Raw genomic sequence first — 20,823 nt, forward strand, 5'->3', positions numbered from 1 at the left:
CACAGTTTAGATTGGCCTATTAATAAAAATGGCTACAAGTTACAGCACGTGAAAATATAAAATCACCGTGTATAGAATGATAAACCTGTCTACCCTAGACTGTTACGTCTCTTGAAATTTCTATTAATTTATCTGTCTTTGTTAGTAGTAAATCCTCACAATCCTGGCGTGGCTGTTTTTCTCACCCGAGGGCCCCCAGCTCCCTCCAAGGGCCAACACAGTTCTTGCTCAAATTGAGCGCGTTGGTGACTTTTCATTAGTCACCAGCTGTATTGAATTCTGCATGGCCTTCAACTAAGCATCGCAGATATTAGCCTCACTGTTCCCAGGTGTTAACTAAAATAAACATGATAAAACGTCAGCCAGGATGCTGACATGGTTCTAAAGACAAGGTTTGGGAGTATGACAGTCCCCGTTTGGGGGGACTGGTCAAGGCACTTGGCAGGGTGGTTTGCCAGGGGCAGAAAAGAGTCTCCCAGAGTCCAGCACCACCCCAACTCCCCCCGCCCCGCCCCAGTCCCGGGCCCGGCCCGCGTCTGCGCGCGCTTCTCCCGGGCGCCGCCAGGAGGCGCCCGCCGCAGCCGAGGCGCTGCGCGCACCCGCGGAGAGCCGGCCCGGGGGGCGGAGGGAGAGGAGAGGAGGGGCTGGAGGGGGCGCGGCTTGCTCCCCGTCCCTCCCGGGCGCCGGGCCTCCCTCTCCGCCGGGCCCAGGGCTGGCGGCCGGCGGGGGTCGCGGCGGCGGCGGCGCTGACGGGCCGCGGGCACGGGGGCCTGGCTCCGGCTCCGGGTGTTAGGAGACAAGATGGCGGCGGCGCTGTGGAGGCTGGTCTCCTCCTCTTCTCCGCTCTCCTCCGCCCCGCCGCTCGCCGCCTTCTCGGTCTCCTCCTCCTTCTCGTTCGCTGCCTCCTCCTCCTCCTCCTGCAGCAGCCCTAGCGACCGCCGGAGCGCCGGCCCGCTCTCCCGGAGCTCCGGAGGGGGATAGACGGGGCAGCTGCGGGCTCCGGCGACCGAGGCCGAGCTGGGGCCGGGGCGGGGACGGCGGCGGCGGCGGCGGCGGCGGCGCCGGGTGGGGATGGGGTCGCAGACGCTGCAGATCCTCCGGCAGGGGGTGTGGGCCGCGCTCAGCGGGGGCTGGTACTACGACCCGCACCAGGCCACCTTCGTGAACGCGCTGCACCTCTACCTGTGGCTCTTTCTGCTCGGCCTGCCCTTCACCCTCTACATGGTGAGTGTGGTGGGGGCGGGGAGGAGGGTGGCCCCTTTCCCGCTTCCCCTGGTCGCTGGCCGGGCAGCGCTGGCGTTCCGCAGTCCGGCGGCTGCTCGCGCCTCCCGGGCTCCGGGCCGGGGTCGCGCCTTCTCCTCGCCCCGGCGCGCGCGCGCCCGCCGGCCCGCCGCCCCCTCGGGCCCACTGCCCCGCTGGCTCTAGTACTCCCCTCCCCCACCCAGCCCCCCCTCTCTGCTCTTTAGGGTGTCCCCTACGTCGGTGATGACAGGAGGGACGGAGCAGTAGCAGCAGCCCCTACCTGCGCCCCCGTGTGCCCCACCCTTTTACGGGGAAGTAGTAGCCTCCGGGGCCCCTTCTCAGGGGTCCTGAACCTGTAGCCCCTCCAGCCCGTTGCACCCGGGGAGGAAAGCCCGACTGGGGCTCCCTGCCCTCCGCGTTTTGTGGCAAGCGCCGAGCACTGTGCTCCTAAGGGACGCCGCATTCATCCTTGGCACGCGTGCTTATTTGCGCTCCGTTCCGCGGGCGCCCGGGCACCCCTTGGGCACTCCCTTCACCCGAGGCGGTTCTGTCTCCGCGCCCCACCTCGCCTCGAATCCGCGTGCGGGGCCCTCGGCGCGGGGGAGGAGTGCGTGCCGCTCGGTGGGGAATGTAATTGCGGGGCGGCCGGGCTCTAACTCGCGACCAGGTGGTGTTTGAAAACCTGGCTCCTGACCTTCCTGCCTCCAAAAATCATTGTTTGTGCTGGTTCTTTTCTGTTCAGCTCTGTGGTCAGCGGCTGCTGTGTTTCCAGGCCAGCTTTGTGGGGAGGGAGCGGGGGAGATACGGGGAATCTGGCTGGCATTTCAGATTTGTTTGGATTGGTTCAAGGCCGTTTACTGATAGGAAAAAGGAAGTGCTGCCTGTTGCTGAATTCAGTACGATCAGCCTCTCCGAACGATCTGGGCTTGTTTTTACGCTGTCTTTTCGCTGAAAGTTGTACGCATGTTTTGTTTGTTTTGTTTGTGTTTTTAAACACGTTAGGTTAGGGTGGGGCGTTAGGGTGACTAATGTGGAAGAGAGATGATACTTAAACTTAAGTTAATATTTTTAAGCTTCGGTTAAATTTTTAAAGTAACCGGAAGGGAGGAAAGGATGATAACTTTTTTGTTTTAGGAGCGTTCCTTTTAATGTATTTCTGTTAACTTTGTGGTTCTTTATGGAGCTATAGTAAAGGCGCTGGATTAGAAAATCTGGGAGTATGCCTGAGAAGTGCTGTAGTGAGTGAGAACACCCGATCCTTTCCTAAGTGAAGCTCCTTTTCACTGATTGGCAGGAAAGTGCCTGCTTGGGGGAAGACGTGCGAAATTTTACATTCCCAAGCAGATTTTAGTTTTACGTCAAAATTGTTTTGAAGGGACGTATTGCTGCAGATAAAAAGGACATTTAAAAAAATGCTGATGACTTCTTATTTTATAATTTTTTTAGGGGACTTGTTCAGTCTTGTCCCATTCTGAAAATTTGTCGTGAAGTGTTATAATTTTCAATTAATTCTGCCCTAGGGGGTTCTATTTGCACTGCTCTACCTTCCAGGAATATGACATCATTAACGAACAGGTTAATTACTTTGGGTATAAGAATCCTCAGGCTGTCACAGAGCTTTCATGGCAGATTTCTCTTACATCCAAGAGAATTGTGAACTTAAAACTGAAACTGGTACTTCAGATGCAAGGATTAGTTGCTGTGTTGCAGTGTAAGGTTTCCATGTGAGCACGTGAGCTGTGTTAGGGGCTAAGTCGCTGTGTAATCAGCAAACATTACTAAAGGAAATTAGCATAAATAGAGAGCAATACATTGAGTTTACTGTTTCATTTTGGGAGTTTATTCAGTTGAATTTAATTCACAAATATTTGAGCGTCCACTATGTCCTGGGCAGTTTGCTAGATTCTGGGAAAACTGCTTCTCTGACTTTCTTGTCTTATTTAATGGTAATTCTGTTCTTCCTCATCTTTTAAAATCTCTCCTTGATTCATCTTTCTTTTCACATCCAGTTCATCAAATTTTGTGAGTTCTGTTTTGAAAACCTAACTAAAATCCAGCTAGTCCTCATCATCACCCACCTGGTTCAAGCCACCATTTATGGCTCCTCTGGATAATTGCAGGATTCTAATGAGGTTCACTGCTTCTGTGTTCTCTATTCTTGTTACAGGATTCTGAGTGATTCTTTGAAACATAGATCATAGCACTCTTCTTCCCTCAGAGCCTGCCCTCTTATACTCCATCACTTTGCCTTCTTAGAATTTTCCCAACATAACAACTATGTTCCTGCCTCAGGGCTTTTGCACTTGCTCTTCTCCCTCTCTCTCTGGATGACTCCTGAAGATATCTGTGTGACTTTCTCCACCTATTCAGATTTCAGTTATATGTGAGGCCTTCCCTGATAACCAATGTAACATAGCAACCAAGTAGCTCCTACAGTATTTCTAGTCCTCCTTTTCTCCTTTATTTAATAATGTTTATTACTAATTGATATATATTAGTATCTCTTTTTTTAGTGTTATTTATTTTTGAGAGCGAGAGAGAGAACACGTATGTCAGCAGGGAAGAGGCAGAGAGAGGGAGAGAGAATCCCAAGCAGGCTCCTTGCTGTTAGCACAGAGCCCGACATGGGTCTGGATCTCAACGATGATGAGATTGTGACCTGAGCCGAAATCAAGAGTCGGCCACTTAACCAACTGAGCCACCCAGGTGCCACTATATTAATATTTCTTTATCTCTTTGGAGTATATGGTCTGAGGAGGGCAGAGACTATTTTGTTCACTGCTTTGTTGTCAGGACCTAGATCAGTGCAAGACACGTAATAACTGCTCAGGTGTTGAATGATTAGAAATGAACAAGACACAGCTTCTGCCTTCAAGGAACTTAAAGACTAGCTTGGGGATAATGAATAGTTGACAAACATTAGAACTGTTGTGAAAAGGTAAGTACAGAGTGGCCCTGAGTTTCGAGTCAGACGATTGATTCTTGTCTAGGGGCAGTCAGCAAAGAGGATTTGCCAGCATTTGAAGAAACATTACTAGTTGTATAGTATTGAGATAGATGGAAGTATATACTTGAAGCAAAATTCAACATTTCACGTAAAAATAAAATCTCTTACGGGGGCGCCTGGGTGGCTCAGTCACTTAAGTGTCCGGCTTTGGCTCTGGTCATGATCTCACGGTCCATGGATTTGAGCCTCGTGTCAGGCTCTGTGCTGACAGCTTGGAGCCTGGAGCCTGCTTCGGATTCTGTATCTCCTTCTCTCTCTGCCCCTTCCCCCATTTATGCTCAGTCTCTCTTTCAAAAATAAATAAACATGAAAAAAAAAAAGATGGAAAAACATAAAATCTCTAACAGTTATAGATTATTATGTGTATGTTCTCCCAATAATAACTATAAATGATAGTGACTTTTAAGTGTATAAGTTCTTTTTTTTATATAAAATTTTTTAATGTTTATTTTTGACAGAGAGAAAGAGAGAGCGAGCGAGCATGAGTGGGGGAGGGGCAGAGAGAGAGGGAGGGGCAGAGAGAGAGGGAGATACAGAATCTGAAGCAGGCTCAAGGCCCCAGGTGTCAGCACAGAGCCTGACATGGGGCTTGAACTCACAGACTGCGAGATCATGACCTGAGCTGAAGTCACACGCTCAACCAACTGAGCCACCCAGGCACCCCAAGTGTATAGGTTCTTTATCCCAAACACTGTGTTCTCATTTAACTGATGAGGACACTTGAGTTTAGTAGTGGATGACCTGTTTTGTGACCTGTTTTGTGACCTTTTGTTTAATCTAGCAATTAAAGGGCTAGATTTATACAGGGCCTTTGTAGCCATTGTATAGGTAGCTTTTTTTTTTTTTTTTCCTTTAAATTAAAGGCCCAAAGTCTATGAAGAGGTAGTAGGTTAAGTTAGGTAGAGTCTTAGTGCTTTTTGTATAGGAGTAAAACACTTTTGCTACTAGCAGCTTTTGTGGATGCTTTGAAAGGTAAGAGTTTATAGCTTCTGCAATTATGAAACTTTTCAGTAGTGAAAATGAAAAAGTAATTTTTTCCTTCTTACTTTCATTGTCCTTTCTGTTCCTCTTAAGGTACTCACCCCACTTTGTCTTGTTATACATTTGACCTTTGAACAACATGGGAGTTAAGGCCATCAACCCCTACTCCGTGGAAAATCCACGTATATCTTTTGACTCCCCCCAAACTTGCCTGCTAATAGCCTACTGTTGACCCTAAGCCTTATTGGTTATATAAACAGTCAAGTAATGTATTTTGTATGCTATATGTATTATATCCTGTGTTATAAAGTAAGCTAGAGAAAAAATGTTAAGAAAACCATGAGAAAATATTTACAGTACTGCACTGTATTTATCAAGAAAAGTCCGCATATTAGTGGACTCATGTACTTCAAACCCTTGTTCAAGGGTCAACTGTAATCATTTTTGCACATGACATGTGACAGATGGTGAATGTTATAGTCATGAGCTTTGTGGCATTTTTGTGTGGTGGAAAGCAGATTGGAATTGGTGTTATCTTGATTTGTGAATTTTGGCTCTTGATTGTGTGTCCTTTGGGAGAGACCCTACCTTTCTGGACCTTGATTTACTCGTGAGCCATTTCTTGTGTATTTTGTAAGGAAATATTTAGGAAATGAAATTATTCACTTTCAGAGTGGACTTCAGTAAATGTCATTTGAAAGAATGGCTAATTAGAACAGTGTTTCCTCTATAATGTTGTGTGTCTGGAGGAGATGAGATAACTCTCGATTAGTCAAACCATTATTGCTCGACATATTGTTTTCTTCTGCAAAGAGTTATATCCCTAGGTGATGAGCTATAACATTAGACTATTTACACAGGTGCTTCTCAGACTCCAGTTGACACCAGAATCACTTGAACGTGTTAAAAATGTGCATGTACTCGTCATTCTGATGCACAAGATCTGGAGTGTGGCCCATTTGTTTGTTTTTTATGGACACCCAGGTCAGTTTAAAGAACTCGATCAATATGCCCCTAAGTCCCATCCCCTGACCTAAATCCAGCTGCCTAACTCATCATATCCTTTTGGCTGTCTTACAGGCATCTCAAAGGTATCCTGTCTAAATTGTTCTTGATTCCCTGCTAAACCTTCCCCTCACCGTCAGGACCAGACTTGTTTTCTTACTCTGTCAGCCTTGTTAATAGCACCATCGTGTGTGCGGTTGTTCATACGGTCTCCCTTCCCCTTGCCTTGTGAGCCAGTCTTACCAATTCTCTTGTCAGAATATCTCAGGCCTTCTTTTCCACTTTCTAGTTCCCCTGGTGTTTTGTTTTGTTTCCTTTTTTTTTTTTTTTTCTGTCTGTACTACTTTAGCTTCCATTCTTTCTTTTACAACTCCTTCTCTACCAAGTAAAGGACTCTGTGTCATTCTCCCTTTCTAATATTCTTCACTGATTTTCTTTTACACTTAGAATAAACTCTGGCATTCTTACTAAGCCCTCCCTGAAACCAGTTCCACCTTTGTCTGCAGTTTGTGCCATAGTCACACTGGCCTTTCTGTTACTTCAACCTACTGAGCTCATTCCTCATTCTGGGCCTTTGCACATGCTATGACTCCTGAAGGGATACTCTTCTCTCCTGCTCTTTGCAACAAAGCCTGCTGTTGCTTGGTCATCAGGACTTGGGCTTTAGTATCATCTCCTCACAGAGGTCTGACCTGCTAACCATAAGCAGGTTCTCTCTCTTTTGAACATCATTCCATCCTGTACCTTTTTTTCACAGTTCTGTCCATAAACACATATATTTGTCTTTGTTTACTTATTTGCTGTCTCTCATTCCCCTCCGTCCCTACCTTGTAAGCTGGGGTCACGTGACTTATTTGTCATTGTACATCCCGTGTCAGTTCTCATGTTTGGCTTATATTAAGCTTTGAATAAATATTTGTTGAAGGAATCTTTTATAATATATGTGAACCTTCTTTAGACTTATCAGCATAACTGGTAGAGAATTTGGAGGGATGGGAAATTACTGTGGTAGGTTGTATTATATATATGGTGGAGTTACAGCATACGTGGGGGTTAGGTTTAGTGTCTGTGTGCATGACAAAAATAAGATATAGAATTATTGAAAAACTAAATGCAGAATGACTGTTGAAAAACCCTTACCTTAAATCATTCAAAGTGTAGCATATATAGTTTTTTTGTATGTGCAACTTCACAAATATATATACGCATGATATATAGTAACATATACTGTAAAATCAATAGATTATATTCAGAAACTAAAATATTCATAACAAATTTATGAAGGTTTTAATTTTTTTCTTCCAGGTGATTTTATTGTATCTTCTATAGCTGATGTTTATCATCTACAGAATGATAAGTCCTTTATTAGTAAGGATTTCTCTGAGGGCTTCATGTCATTTTCTTTAGCAGAGATTTAAAAATATTTTAGGGGCGCCTGGGTGGCTCAGTCAGTTGAGTGTTGGACTTCGGCTCAGGTCATAATCTCAGAGTTCATGGGTTTGAGCCCCACTCAGGTTTTGCACTGACAGTAGGGAGCCTGCTTCAGATTCTTTGTTTCCCTCTCCCTCTGCCCCTCCCCCTCCCCCCTCCCCCATTTGAGGGCACATGCTCTCCTTTCTCTCTCAAAAATAAACATTAAAAAAAATATTTTAGGGGCGCCTAGGTGGCTCAGTCGGTTAAGCGGCGGACTTTGGCTCAGGTCACGATCTCGCGGTCCGTGTGTTCGAGCCCCGCGTCAGGCTCTGTGCTGACAGCTCAGAGCCTGGAGCCTGTTTCAGATTCTGTCTCCCTCTCTCTGACCCTCCCCCCGTTCATGCTCTGCCTCTCTCTGTCTCAAAAATAAATAAACATTAAAATAAAAAATTAAAAAACATATTTTAAAGATCAATGTAAACAAGATTTTGTTATGATGACTGAAACTGAAATTGTCGTAGTTTATAATTTATATTTCCTAAAATGTTTAATTAGGAAAGTTATTGTATTATAAGTTAACAATTAAACATTATTATAAGTTAGCAATTAAACATTATTTATTATTTTCTGTGTCCTTTAGGAAAAGTTTGATGAATAGTTGGTGGTCTGTTTTGACCTATATCCTGTGTGTTTTCATACCAGTATTTTCAATAGTTAGTATCAAGGTGCATGTAATTGTTTCCATAATTAGTTATGGCATAGATATAGCTCTTATCTCTTTATTATGTCATTGTCCACAGATGGTTTACAAATGAAGTTCCCAAAAAGCATCCATATTTGTCAACGTGCAGAAATGCTTGTGACTTTATAGAAATGGCAATTGATTGCTAAAATGTTTTAGTGTCTTTTGTTAAAGATGGGATGTTTTCTGCCATTTGAGAAATTACTCCAAGCTGTAAAATCATTTGGTAATTGAAAAACTAGGAAGGTTTCTTCTATTTCTTTTCCTGCTTTCAAATGCATACATTTAACTAGGTAGTTTGCCTTTGCTAGCTGACTTTATTGAAAGTTAAATTTTTCCAACATTTTTTTAACGAGAATAAAAAATTATACCCACCACCTGGTTTCCATAATTTTTTTAATTATATGTCTATGTATCCCTCTAGCTATTAAGACCTTGGTTTTGTTTTATTTTTTTTATTTTAGAGAACACAAGTGGGAGAGAGGGGCAGAAGGAGAGAGAGAGAGAGAATTATTAACCTTTTTTTTTTTTTTTTTTTTTTAAGGGGGATGCTTGTGAAGTAACTTGCAGACATCAGTATAGATCACCCTGAAACATTTCTGCACGCGTACCATCTGCTAGAGTTATGATAGGCACAGATCCTAAGCAAACCGTTGGATGAGTTTGAATGTTGATAAATGCACACACCTGTGTAGTGCAACACCATCGTGTTGTTGAACATTAATGTCACCCCAGGAACTTCCTGCTTGCCCTTCCCAGTCAACCCTCTCACCCTTATTCTCATTTTTTCCCATGGTAGAGTAGTTTATCTAATTCTAGAACTTCATTTTAATGAAGTCATGTAGCATATTCTTTGTGTAAGTCTTTCTCACTCAGCATAATGTTTCTGAGATTTATCCATATTGTATATATCAGTAACTTGTTCTCTTTTTTTTTTTTTTAAGTTTATTATTTTTGAGAGAGAGAGAGGGAGGGAGAGAGAGAATTCTAAGCAGGCTCTGCACTGACACGGCGCAGAGCCTGACAAGGGGCTTGAACACATGAACCATGAAATCATGACCTGGGCGGAGGAGATCAAGAGTAGGACCCTTAACTGACTAAGCCACCCAGGTGCCCCATTAACTTGCTCCTTTTTATTGATGAGCAGTATTCCTTTGTATGAATATATTAAAGTTTGTTCATCTTTATCTAGTCTCCTGTAGATAAGGACCTCTTTTGGCTTTATGTAAAAGGTATCACTCCAGCATGAGGGTAATTTTTATCGGGACTCAGAAGAAATTGGAAAACTTCATTAAATATCAAAAACGTTTTCTCTCCCCAAATAAGAACATGTTTTAATTTAAAATACATTAATAATTGCATACCTTATTCTCTTAGTTCAGTTTTTGTAGTCTTGTATTTGCTTAGTATTTAGATTTTCTCTGAATTCAATAGAATCTTTAATTATGTATATAGATGTTTTTGCTAAATTCAAAATTATATATAAGTAAAAAGAAGAAAGTAAAAACCTCTTGTAATCCCATTCACCCAGTCAGTTGAACATTTTAGTAACCAGAGTGTATTTGGAGCTTATAAATATGTATTATGCTTTCTTAAAAAAATGGGCTCATAAAATTTGTACTGTTGTGAAGCCTTCTATTTTTGTTTGACTGTAAATTGTGAATGTTTCCATGTAAGGAAAGAAAAGTAACAGTTTTAATAGCTCTGTAGTAGGTCTTAGTATAGATGTGTTACGGTGTATCTAATCGTTTTCCTGCTATTTTACAGGTTGTATTTTTTAGCTATTTAGAAAACACTAGGGTGAATATTCTCGCAGTTAAATCTTTGTGCTAGTCTTTTGTATAAATCCCTAGAAGTAGACTTGGTGAATCAAGGGATATGCATATCTGTGTTTGATAATTGTTCAGTTTATGAGTGAATCCTTATATTGAGAGAGAGCATGAATGAGAGAATGATGGATAATAACGCAGGGTTCCTGAGAAGGCAAGATAACTGTGTGGTCTAAAGAGCACAGGCAGTAAGGGATCATCCTCAGAAAGGAGGGATGTGGGGAGAAGTGATGAACAGTTGGTGGTCAAAGCTGAGGGAGATCTGTTTTTATTTTGATGATAATCTTGAAGTGTGGAGTGTTTTCTGTTGGGAGTGAGGGGAGAGGTCAGGAGGGCATTCAAGGTTTAAGGAGGATTTCCAGAAGGTGAGATGGTGTCCTAAGTTTTAGAGGGTAGGGAAGTGAACTGATGAGCAAGGGGTGGTAGGGTTGCCAGGCAACTTTGAGGATGCCTTTGAAGTTGAGGAACATGAGTTCAGAGTGTTGCAGAGGAATGTTCAGGAGAGAAATTTGGGGTAAAATTTATTTAGAAGTTACCACCTTTGCATAGCTGTCACCTACAGTGGCAAACTCCAAGCCACAAGTAGACAAGATCTGGAGAGAAAGTATAATTCATTAAAAGGAAGGTGGTTCAGACAGAACTCCAAGGCCTAACAGCAGTTAAAATCAGTGAAGGAGACAAGAAGGCAAGAGGGAAATGGAAGAGAGGAACCTGTTACGCAAGCCAAAGAAAGAGAGTGTTTTGAAAAAGGAGAAAATGGTCAAAAATGACAAATTGCCCTCTTAAAAGGATGTACTAATTTTTCATCACCAGTGTTGAGAGTACCTCTCCCACCTCCACTCAGCACTTTCCCAAACAGTGTTACTGTTGTAAATTTCTTATTCAGTGGAATGTCATATAAAACCATTTCAGTAATACTCTGTTTTGATAATTGCTACAGTTTCCCTTGAAGTACTTTTTAATTCAAACTTGGTACAAATTAAGGATGCTTACTGCACTAACATATATCACATAACATCTTTTATCTGATTTTTTTCTGTATTCTCACTTTCATAGCAGGCAGCTGATAAATAAGCAGAAATGCTTCCTTGAGAAGAGATCGGTTGCTTTTTTCTGTTATTTGAGTTACATCAAATGGTTTTCCTGTGTCTCTGCATAACTGGGGAGTTCAGAGAGTTACTGTGTAGGTGGGCTATGACGCCCCGAGATACCCTGGAACAGTAACAAGAATCGCATTGAGTAATGGAATGGGAAAGGGCAGATTACAACAAATATTTTCCTACTGCTCTTCGTTAATATAGAGGTGAATTTTGCTAAATCACAGTAAAATTAGTAGTTACTGATTCTGGTTCCTCTGCTTGTTTCCTGAAAAAGTTGGTGAAATGCTTTCTTTGGTAGGATTGTAAAACAGGTCAGACTTTTCTTATCTTCCTTTATCGCTAGAACCCGAGGGGTTGTATCTTTTTTAACTTACACTGTTGGTGCTAGCTAGTCTCCGTTGCTTTGTGTTATGATAAGAAAGAAAAAACCTAGGGAAAAGCAAGCCATTTCCGTTTGAGGTTTTTAGGGGCAAAAAAAAGTTCTATTCCATAGAGCTTTGTACAAACCAAATAGAACCCTGAGTGCCAACTGCGCTGAGAATAGGCAGGAAGCTTAGTCACAGATTTGAGAAGCTTGAATTATGTATCTGGGTGTTTTCCTTTTCCTACCCCTCCTCGCCCCCTGTGTGTTGTCTAGACATAAACTAAACAGATTTAACCACTAAAGTTATCTTTAAAACTTTATATTTTGAAATAATTTTAGATTTACAGAAAAGTTACAAAAATAGCATAGAGTTTTTGTATACCCTTTGCCCAGCTCCCTCTAATATAAAATCTTACATAACCATGGTGCATTTATTAAAACAAAGAAAGTAACAATACAGTGCTATTAACAAACTCTAGAATTTATTTGGATTTCACTGGTTTTTCCACTAATGTTCCTATTCTGTTTCAGGATCCAATCCAGGATACTTAATTGCATTTAGTATCATCATCTTTAATATGGGTTTTTTACTGCTTTCCCTTACCATGCTGGGAGTCTATTTTTTAAGGAATTTTACAATTCATAACAACTTATCAAATTGTATATGAACAATTAGTAGAAGATTTTATGTCTGGGATCGATACATTTGAAATGGACAAAAGAGGAGTGTATCCTAAATGATTTTTGAATCTTGCATTGACCATTAACCTGTGTTAGGCTATTTTAAAGTTAAGATGTTTCAAATATGAAAAATTAAATGAAATAATCCTAAAGACGATAAAGACTTCAGATATCATTCATGCAGAATGGATGACGGTCTGTTCCTATATAATGCTGTTTTTCCTAATTTATAAATTAGAGCCCATGAGATAAATTCATACCCAGGTTACAAGGTATAAATATGACTAATTCCTTATGTGTCATACAGTGTTCAGGAATTGGAAGGAGGATGCAAATATTTCCTGGAAGGCTTTATGCAAAGGATAATTCTTTATTCAAAACGTTTACAGTATGCTGGGCACTGTGGTAGGTTTTATGGTGGGGGACCTTTATAAGTTTGGTTATTTGAGTTGGAACAGTGTTTCTCATAATCTTCCCAGCAGGCAAATAAATTTTTGTTTGGGGGGAAAAACTGTTCTTTAAAAGAAAATATGTTCTTAAATGTAGTGATTTGTTCAGCTACCAAGTACTTTATTATAACATATCCAACATATTAAGTCTTTCTCAGTGAATTATTATTTAAAAATTTTTTTAAATATTTATTTATTTTTGAGAGGTGGGGAGGGGCAGAGAGAGAGAGAGAGGGAGACACAGAATCCAAAGCAGGCTCCAGGCTCTGAGCTGTCAGCACAGAGCCTGATGTGGGGCTTGCACTCATGAACCATGAAAACGTGACCTAGGCCGAAGTTGGAAGCTTAACTGACTGAGCTACCCAGGTGCCCCAGTGAATTACATTTTTAACTTCTCACAGTATCATTTATGCATATTACTGTCTCTCAATAAGTATCTGGAATGGTTAAACGAAAGGATATAAAAAGAAATAAAAACCCAAATGGGGTGCCTGGGTGACTCAGTTGGTTAAGCGTCTGACTCTTGGTTTCAGCTCAGGTCATGATCTCATGGTTCCTGAGTTCAAGCCCTGCATAGGGTTCCATGCTGGAAACCTGCTTGGGATTTTCTCTCTCCCTCTCTCTCTGTGCCACCCCCCCCCCCCGCCCCACTCATGCTCTCTCTTTGAAAATAAATAAACTTAAAAAAAAAAAAAAAGCAAATAAACCGGTTATCATTTGTACTGTTTCATTTATGCCACACCATACATCGCAGATGAAGCCCTGCACATCATTTCCACAATCATCACAGACCTTTAAGACAGAACGCTAGTGATGGGGCGCCTGAGTGGCGCAGTCGGTTAAGCGTCCGACTTCAGCCAGGTCACGATCTCGCGGTCCGTGAGTTCGAGCCCCGCGTCAGGCTCTGGGCTGATGGCTCTGGGCTGATGGCTCCGAGCCTGGAGCCTGTTTCCGATTCTGTGTCTCCCTCTCTCTCTGCCCCTCCCCCGTTCATGTTCTGTCTCTCTCTGTCCCAAAAATAAATAAAAAACATTGAAAAAAAAAAATTTAAAAAAGACAGAACGCTAGTGAACTTTGCAAGGGAGTAAAGAGAGCTTTTGGGTGCATTTTAGTAAGGAAATCCCCAACTTAAAGATTTTTAAAAAGTGAGAATAAATTTAGCTGATCTCAAAATATTATGCTGTATTATCAAAAAGTCTTACTTTTTTCCAGTCCCTGTGCCACAGGAATATTAAAAGATGCAGTATTGTGCTATGGAAGAATAAGCGTAATTTTTTAATATGAAGGATTTTCGCATGAACGAGGAAGTTGGAAGAATAATACATGATCTCTGCTTAGATTCGAAGATATGAACCTTTTAAAAGATCATATTTGCTTCAGCTATGTACTAATGTAAGATATATATCTGCACATACACACATCGATATACACATTCTGTCTTGCACATACACGCACACATGATACATCATGACACCTCACCTCTAAGTGCTTCAGGCTTCACCTTCATAATTGTAACACCTTTATCATGTTGAATATGATTAATAATTCTCTTATATCTCACACCTAGTTTATATTTAAATTTCCCTAGTTATCCCCAAAATATCATTTATAGCTAGTTTTTCCAACCCAGGACTCCAGTTAGGGTTTAATCATTTCTCCATCCAATTGACTTTTTTTTTTTTAATTTTTTTTTTTCAACGTTTTTAAATTATTTTTGGGACAGAGAGAGACAGAGCATGAACGGGGGAGGGGCAGAGAGAGAGGGAGACACAGAATCGGAAACAGGCCATCAGCCCAGAGCCTGACGCGGGGCTCGAACTCACGGACCGCGAGATCGTGACCTGGCTGAAGTCGGACGCTTAACCGACTGCGCCACCCAGGTGCCCCTCCAATTGACTTTTTAAAAAGTCTAGGCTAATTATAGAATGTGTGCGTTTTGGATTTGTCTAATTGTGGTGTCATGTTTTTTTTCCTGTCTAGTCTCTGTAGTTTTTGTAAAGTACATATTTTTTAATGTTTGTTTACTTTTGAGAGAGTGCGAACGGGGGAGGGGCAGAGGGAGAGGGCTGTACAGAGGATCTGAAGCAGACTCCCCACTGACAGCACAAAGCCTGATGTGAGTCTCGAACTCACAAACCGTGAGGTCATGACTTGAGCTGAAGTCGGACGCTCAACAGACTGAGTGACCCAGGGTGCCCCTGTAGTTCCTGTAAATTTAAACTTTATTTTATTGTCCCAAGTTAGAGTTTCTAGAATTTACATATTTCAGCATGATATTTAACATGAGTAGTGTTGTATTGCAAATTTCCCTTTCATTGTTGCTTTGCCTTTGATTTGGGAATCTTTCATATTTACTGACAGATTTTACTGCCATAATTTTTGTTCATATCATTATGCAGTGTCATTGTTACTCAGGCTTTCATTATGTGTCTTTTGGCTTCCTTATTAAAGACATATCTGTGTGTCTTTAAGGAGTAAGGAAAAGAAGGAAATAAGGAAAGTCAAAGCAATTGTAAAATCGCAGAATGCACCACATAGTTCTTCCCACTATTTTGGCATCTGGCTTTGAACTAATTATAACTTTATGTATTTTTGCTTACTAATAGGTTGAGGAGAATTAGAATTATCCATTATCAAGCTGTGTCCCCAATACTCTGTTCATTCTGAGTCACCGCTCATCTCTTCTCCTTCTCCTGGAGCAAAATGCGTATCACAGCATGGGCTAGAGTGAGGCCAACATATCTCTGCCTTTTATTTAATTTTTTATAGGAAGTTATTGAGCAGCTTTGGGAGATTATTGGAAAGTCTTTTTATGTTTCTTAGTGGTATCCGTCTTGATGCTCCACTCGAGAATTGCTGGCCTGGAGCACAGGACACAGGCTTGGGGCAGAGCTGTCACTGCCTTTCTGCCACCCTAAACCCACCGTCTAATAATTGGGAATTAACTTGCTTGATTGAGGTCCTGTTTTGCGTCATATGAATAAATCGGTACCCGGGGGGAGATTCTGGACATGTGTATTTTGAAAAGCAACTTCCCCTAAATGTACCAACAGAAAAGCCCATAGGTGATTCTGTTAGACACCTCAGGCTAACAGACGCTAGCTTGGGAGGTATTAGTCTCTGATTTGTGAATGTCTGAAAATACCTTATTGTTTCCTGACGAGGTTGTTGGTTTAGGTCATCTGCATTTTTCAGCAGTGAATAAATTACTGAATAATTTTGATTCGGGCTGTAGTGGGAACTTTTATACTACTGATAATACCAGTAGTAAGTACTGGCATGTAAGATAGCACTTTTTACTCAGTGTGGAATATTCCTCGAGCATTCCACCCTCCAGTTAAAAAAACCACTATTAGACTTTTATCATGAAAATAACATTATCTGTAGAAACTGTATGAGTATCTACAGTCTGTAATAAAAACATGTTCTAAAGTAAAAGACCAGAATAAGAACAAACAGTGCTGTGGTGCACATTTGTGTATGTAAGATCTTATTTGTGGGAGTATATAGCATGAGTTTCTAGAAAAGAAATTGCTGGGTCAGAATTTACCTATTTAAAATTCACCTAGTTGCTGCCAAACTACACCTCAAAAAAGCGATGCCATTTTATATTTTCACCTTTGTGAGAGGACGTGTTTGCCTCTGTTCTCACCAACATTGGTTATTACAAATCTTTTTCAGTGTAATAGTGTAAAATGGCATCTCATTTTAATTTGTGTTTTCTTAATAAGTTCTTTGAATATTTTTTCTTAAAAAATTTTTTTAATGTTTATTTAAAAAAAATTTTTTTTAACATTTATTTATTTTTGAGACAGAGACAGAGCATGAACGGGGGAGGGTCAGAGAGAGAGGGAGACACAGAATCTGAAACAGGCTCCAGGCTCTGAGCCATCAGCACAGAGCCCGACTCGGGGCTGGAACTCACGGACCGTGAGATCTTGACCTGAGCTGAAGTCGGACGCTCAACCGACTGAGCCACCCAGGCGCCCCAATGTTTATTTATTTTTGAGAGAGACAGCATGAGAAGCAGAGGGGCAGAGAGAGAAGGAGACACAGAATCTGAAACGGGCTCCAGGCTCTGAGCTGTCAGCACAGAGCCCAACATGGGGAGCGAACTCACGGAGTGCAGGATCATGACCTGAGCCGAAGTCAGCGGCTTAACTGAGCCACCCAGGTGCCCCACGAGTATCTTTTCATATGCTTGGTAGACATTTATATTTTTAATTGCTTTTTGTATGCTTTATCTTTTTCTGAAAGTCAGTCATGTTGTTGTGCTTAGTGATTTCTGAGAGACTTTTTACGTATAAAAATTAGTTTTGTGGGGCACCTGGGTGGTTCAGTCTGTCTGACTTCTGCTCAGGTCATGATCTCGTGGTTCATAGATTCAAGCCCCGCGTCGGGTTCTGTGCTGACAGTTCAGATCCTGGAGCCTGCTTCAGATTCTGTCTCCTCCTCTCTCTGCCCCTCCCCTGCTTGTGCTCTGTCTCTCTCTCAAAAATGAATAAACATTAAAAAAAATTTTTTTTTAAATTAGCTTTGTCGTATATTAAATCTGCCTACTTTGTCTTTTAACTTTATGTTTGGGTTTTTGGACATATAAATTTAACATTTTTAGTAGTCATGTTTACTAGTTTTCTTCATGCTTATGAAGATCTTCCCCGTAAAAGGTTTGTTTAAAAAAAAAAAATCATGTTTTTATTTAACTTTTAAATTGGGAATAAATATGCATAGTTAGATTCTCTCTCTCTCTCTCTCTCTCTCTCATACACACACACACACACACACACACACACACACACACACACACTTCTAAAAGCTGATGGGGTGCCTGGGTGGCCCAATTGGTTGAGCGTCCAACTCTTGATTTTGGCTCAGGTCATGATCTCGTGGTTTGTGAGTTCAAACCCCGCATTAGGCTCCATACTGACATTGTGGAGCCTGCTTGGGATTCTCTCTCTCTCCCTATCTCTCTGCCCCTCCGGCACAGCCTCTTTCTCTCTCAAAATAAATAAATAAACTTAAAAAAAAAAGGTGGTTAAAAAATTGCCCTTTTTTACCTTCCCACCATCTTCCCAGTTTTGTACCTGCACTTCCTGTAAGAAACCACTATGACTCTCACCACAACCTACAGATTCAGATTCCTCCACCACAATATTCTATATATTGTTCTTCACACTTAATACATATTAAACATACATGCATCAGTACCAAAAGGGCTTCTTCAGTTTGGGTGTTTTGTTTTGGTTTTGTTTTGAGATATACTTGACATATAGCATATTAGTTTCAGGTATAGGACATGGTTCAATATTTGTATATAGTGAGATGATTACAAGTCTAGTTAACATCTGTCACCATGCATAGTTAGATTTGTGTGTGTGTGTGTGTGTGTGTGTGTGTGTGTGTGAGTGATGGAATCTTTTAAGATTTATTCTCCTAGAAACTTCCAGATATCAATACAGTATTATTAACTGTAGTCACCATACTGTATATTATATCCCCATGACTTAATTATAAATGTTTATTTATTTATTTTGCGAGAGAGAGGGAGAGAGAGAATCCTATGCAGGCTCCACACTGGAAGTGCAGAGCCCATCACGGGGGTTGATTTCACAAACCGTGAGATCATGACCTGAGCCAAAATCAAGAGTTGGGTAACCACCAGAGCCACCCAGGCACCTCCCCCCTCCCCACTTATTTATAATTGGAAGTTTTTACCTTTTGACTCTGTTTCTTCATTTTGTCTGTCACCACCACCACCCCACTTACCTCTGGTAATCACCAGTTTTCTCTGTTTCACGGTCAGTTGTTTTTTTTCAGTTTCCACACATAAGGGAGATCATATGGTATTTTTTTTTTCCTTCTGTCTAATTTAATTCACTTACCATATATAATGCCCTCAAGGTCCATCCATGTTGTGGCATATAGCAAGATTTCCTTCTTTTTTATAGTTCAATAATACTCTTTGTGTGTGTGTGTGTGTGTGTGTGTGTGTGTGTGTATACACACACACAGTATATATCAGTTCATCAATTTCTTTATCCATTCATCCATTGATGGACACTTAGATTGTTTCCATGTCTTGGCTATTGTAAATAATGCTGCCATGAATGAGGGGTGCCTGTATTTTTCAAAGTAGTGCTTTGTTTCTTTTGGATACCCAGAAGTAGAATTGCTACATTATATGTTCTATTTTTAAGTTTTTGAGGAACCTCTGTACTGTTTTCCATAGTGGCTGTACCAGTTTACATTCCCATTAACAGTGCACAAGAGTTCCCTTTTTTCCACATCCTTGCAACACTTGTTATTTCCTGTCTTTTTGATAATAATTTTAACAGGTATGAGGTGATCTCTCCTTGTGGGTTAGATTTGCATTTCCCTGATAGTAATGTTGAGCACCTTTTCACGTACCTATTGGCTATCTTTATGTCTTTGAAAAAATGTCTATTGAGATCCTCCACCCATTTAAAAAAAATATTTATTTTTAATTTTTTTTTTTTTTTCAACGTTTTATTTATTTATTTTTGGGACAGAGAGAGACAGAACATGAACGGGGGAGGGGCAGAGAGAGAGGGAGACACAGAATCGGAAACAGGCTCCAGGCTCGGAGCCATCAGCCCAGAGCCATCAGCCCAGAGCCTGACGCGGGGCTCGAACTCACAGACCGCGAGATCGTGACCTGGCTGAAGTCGGACGCTTAACCGACTGCGCCACCCAGGCGCCCCAAAAAATATTTATTTTTAAGAGAGAGAAAGAGAGCCAGAGAGAGAGGGAGACACAGAATCCAAAGCAGGCTCCAGGCTCTGTGCTGAGCCGTCAGCACAGAGCCAACGAGGGGCTTGAATCCGTGAACCGTGAGATCATGACCTGAGCTGAAGTCGGACACTTAACCAGCTGAGCCACCCAAGCGCCCCACTCCACCCTTTTTTCAGTTGGATTAGTTTTTTGATATTAAGTTGTAAGAGTCCTCTATATATTTTGGATATTAGCCCCTTATCGAATATAGGATTTGCAAGTATTGTCTCCCATTCGGGAGGTTGCCTTTTCATTTCATCGATGGTTTCCTTTGTTGTACAGAGTTTTTTAGTTTGATGTGGTTTCACTTGTTTATTTTTGCTTTTGTTGCTCTTGCCTTATGGTGTCAACCCCCTAAAAAACCTTGCAAAGACTAATGTCAGGGAGCTTACTTCCTGTGTTTTCTTTTAGGAGTTTTATGGTTTCAGGTCTTAGATTTAAGTCTTTAATCCATTTTGAGTTTACTTTTTGTATGGTGTAAGATAGTAGCCAAGTTTGATTCTTTTGCATGTGATTGTCCAGTTTTCTGAAAACCATGTATTGAAGAAACTGTCCTTTTCCCATTATATATTTTGGCTCCTTTGTTGTAAGTTAATTGACCATGTATGTGTCAGTGTATTTCTGGGCTCCTTGTCCTACTGATCTGTTTCTGTTTTTATGCCAATACCATACTGTTTTAATTACTACAGCTTTGTAATGTAGTTTGGAACCAGGGAGCATGATGCCTCCAGCTTTGTTCTTCCTTTTCATGATTGCTTTGGCTTTTTGGAGTCTTTTGTGGTCCCATGCAAATTTTAGGATTGTTGTTAGATTTCTGTGAAAATTACATTGAAATTTTGATAGAGATTGCATTGAGTCTTTAATTGCTTTAGGTAGTATGGACATTTGAACAATATTAACTATTTAAAACATGAGCATTTTATCCATTTGTGGTTTGCCTCCAGTTTCTTTCATCAGTGTTTAATAGTTTTCAGTGTAAAGGTCTTTTACCTCCTTGGTTAAATTTCTTCTTAGGTATTTGATTATTTTTGATGCAATTGTAAATGGGATTGTTTTCTTAATTTCTCTGATAGTTTGTTATTGGTGTATAAAAGCACGACAGATTTTTGTATATTGATTTTTAATCCTCAACTTACTGAATTTGTTTATTTGTTCCAACAGTTTTTTGGTGTTTTGGCTTAAACCGTCTTTGGGGTTTTCTTTATTATTATTTTTTAA

At 41.2% G+C, this 20,823-nt stretch overlaps 1 protein-coding gene across 9 annotated transcripts in view; it reads left to right on the plus strand.

The window, feature by feature from the left end:
- Positions 1-726: 726 nt before the first annotated feature.
- PCNX1 (pecanex 1) overlaps positions 727-20,823 on the plus strand; it is a 169,862-nt gene continuing 149,765 nt past the window's right edge. For all 9 annotated transcript variants that reach the window (XM_058739509.1, XM_058739513.1, XM_058739511.1 and 6 more), the window contains exon 1: positions 727-1,224. In XM_058739509.1, the coding sequence (XP_058595492.1) occupies positions 1,072-1,224 (153 nt within the window). In that variant the 5' untranslated portion in view covers positions 727-1,071. The remainder of the gene's footprint in view (positions 1,225-20,823) is intronic.

The sequence above is a fragment of the Neofelis nebulosa genome, chromosome 7 (genome assembly GCF_028018385.1).
Source record: "Neofelis nebulosa isolate mNeoNeb1 chromosome 7, mNeoNeb1.pri, whole genome shotgun sequence".
Classification (NCBI taxonomy): Eukaryota; Metazoa; Chordata; class Mammalia; order Carnivora; family Felidae; genus Neofelis; species Neofelis nebulosa.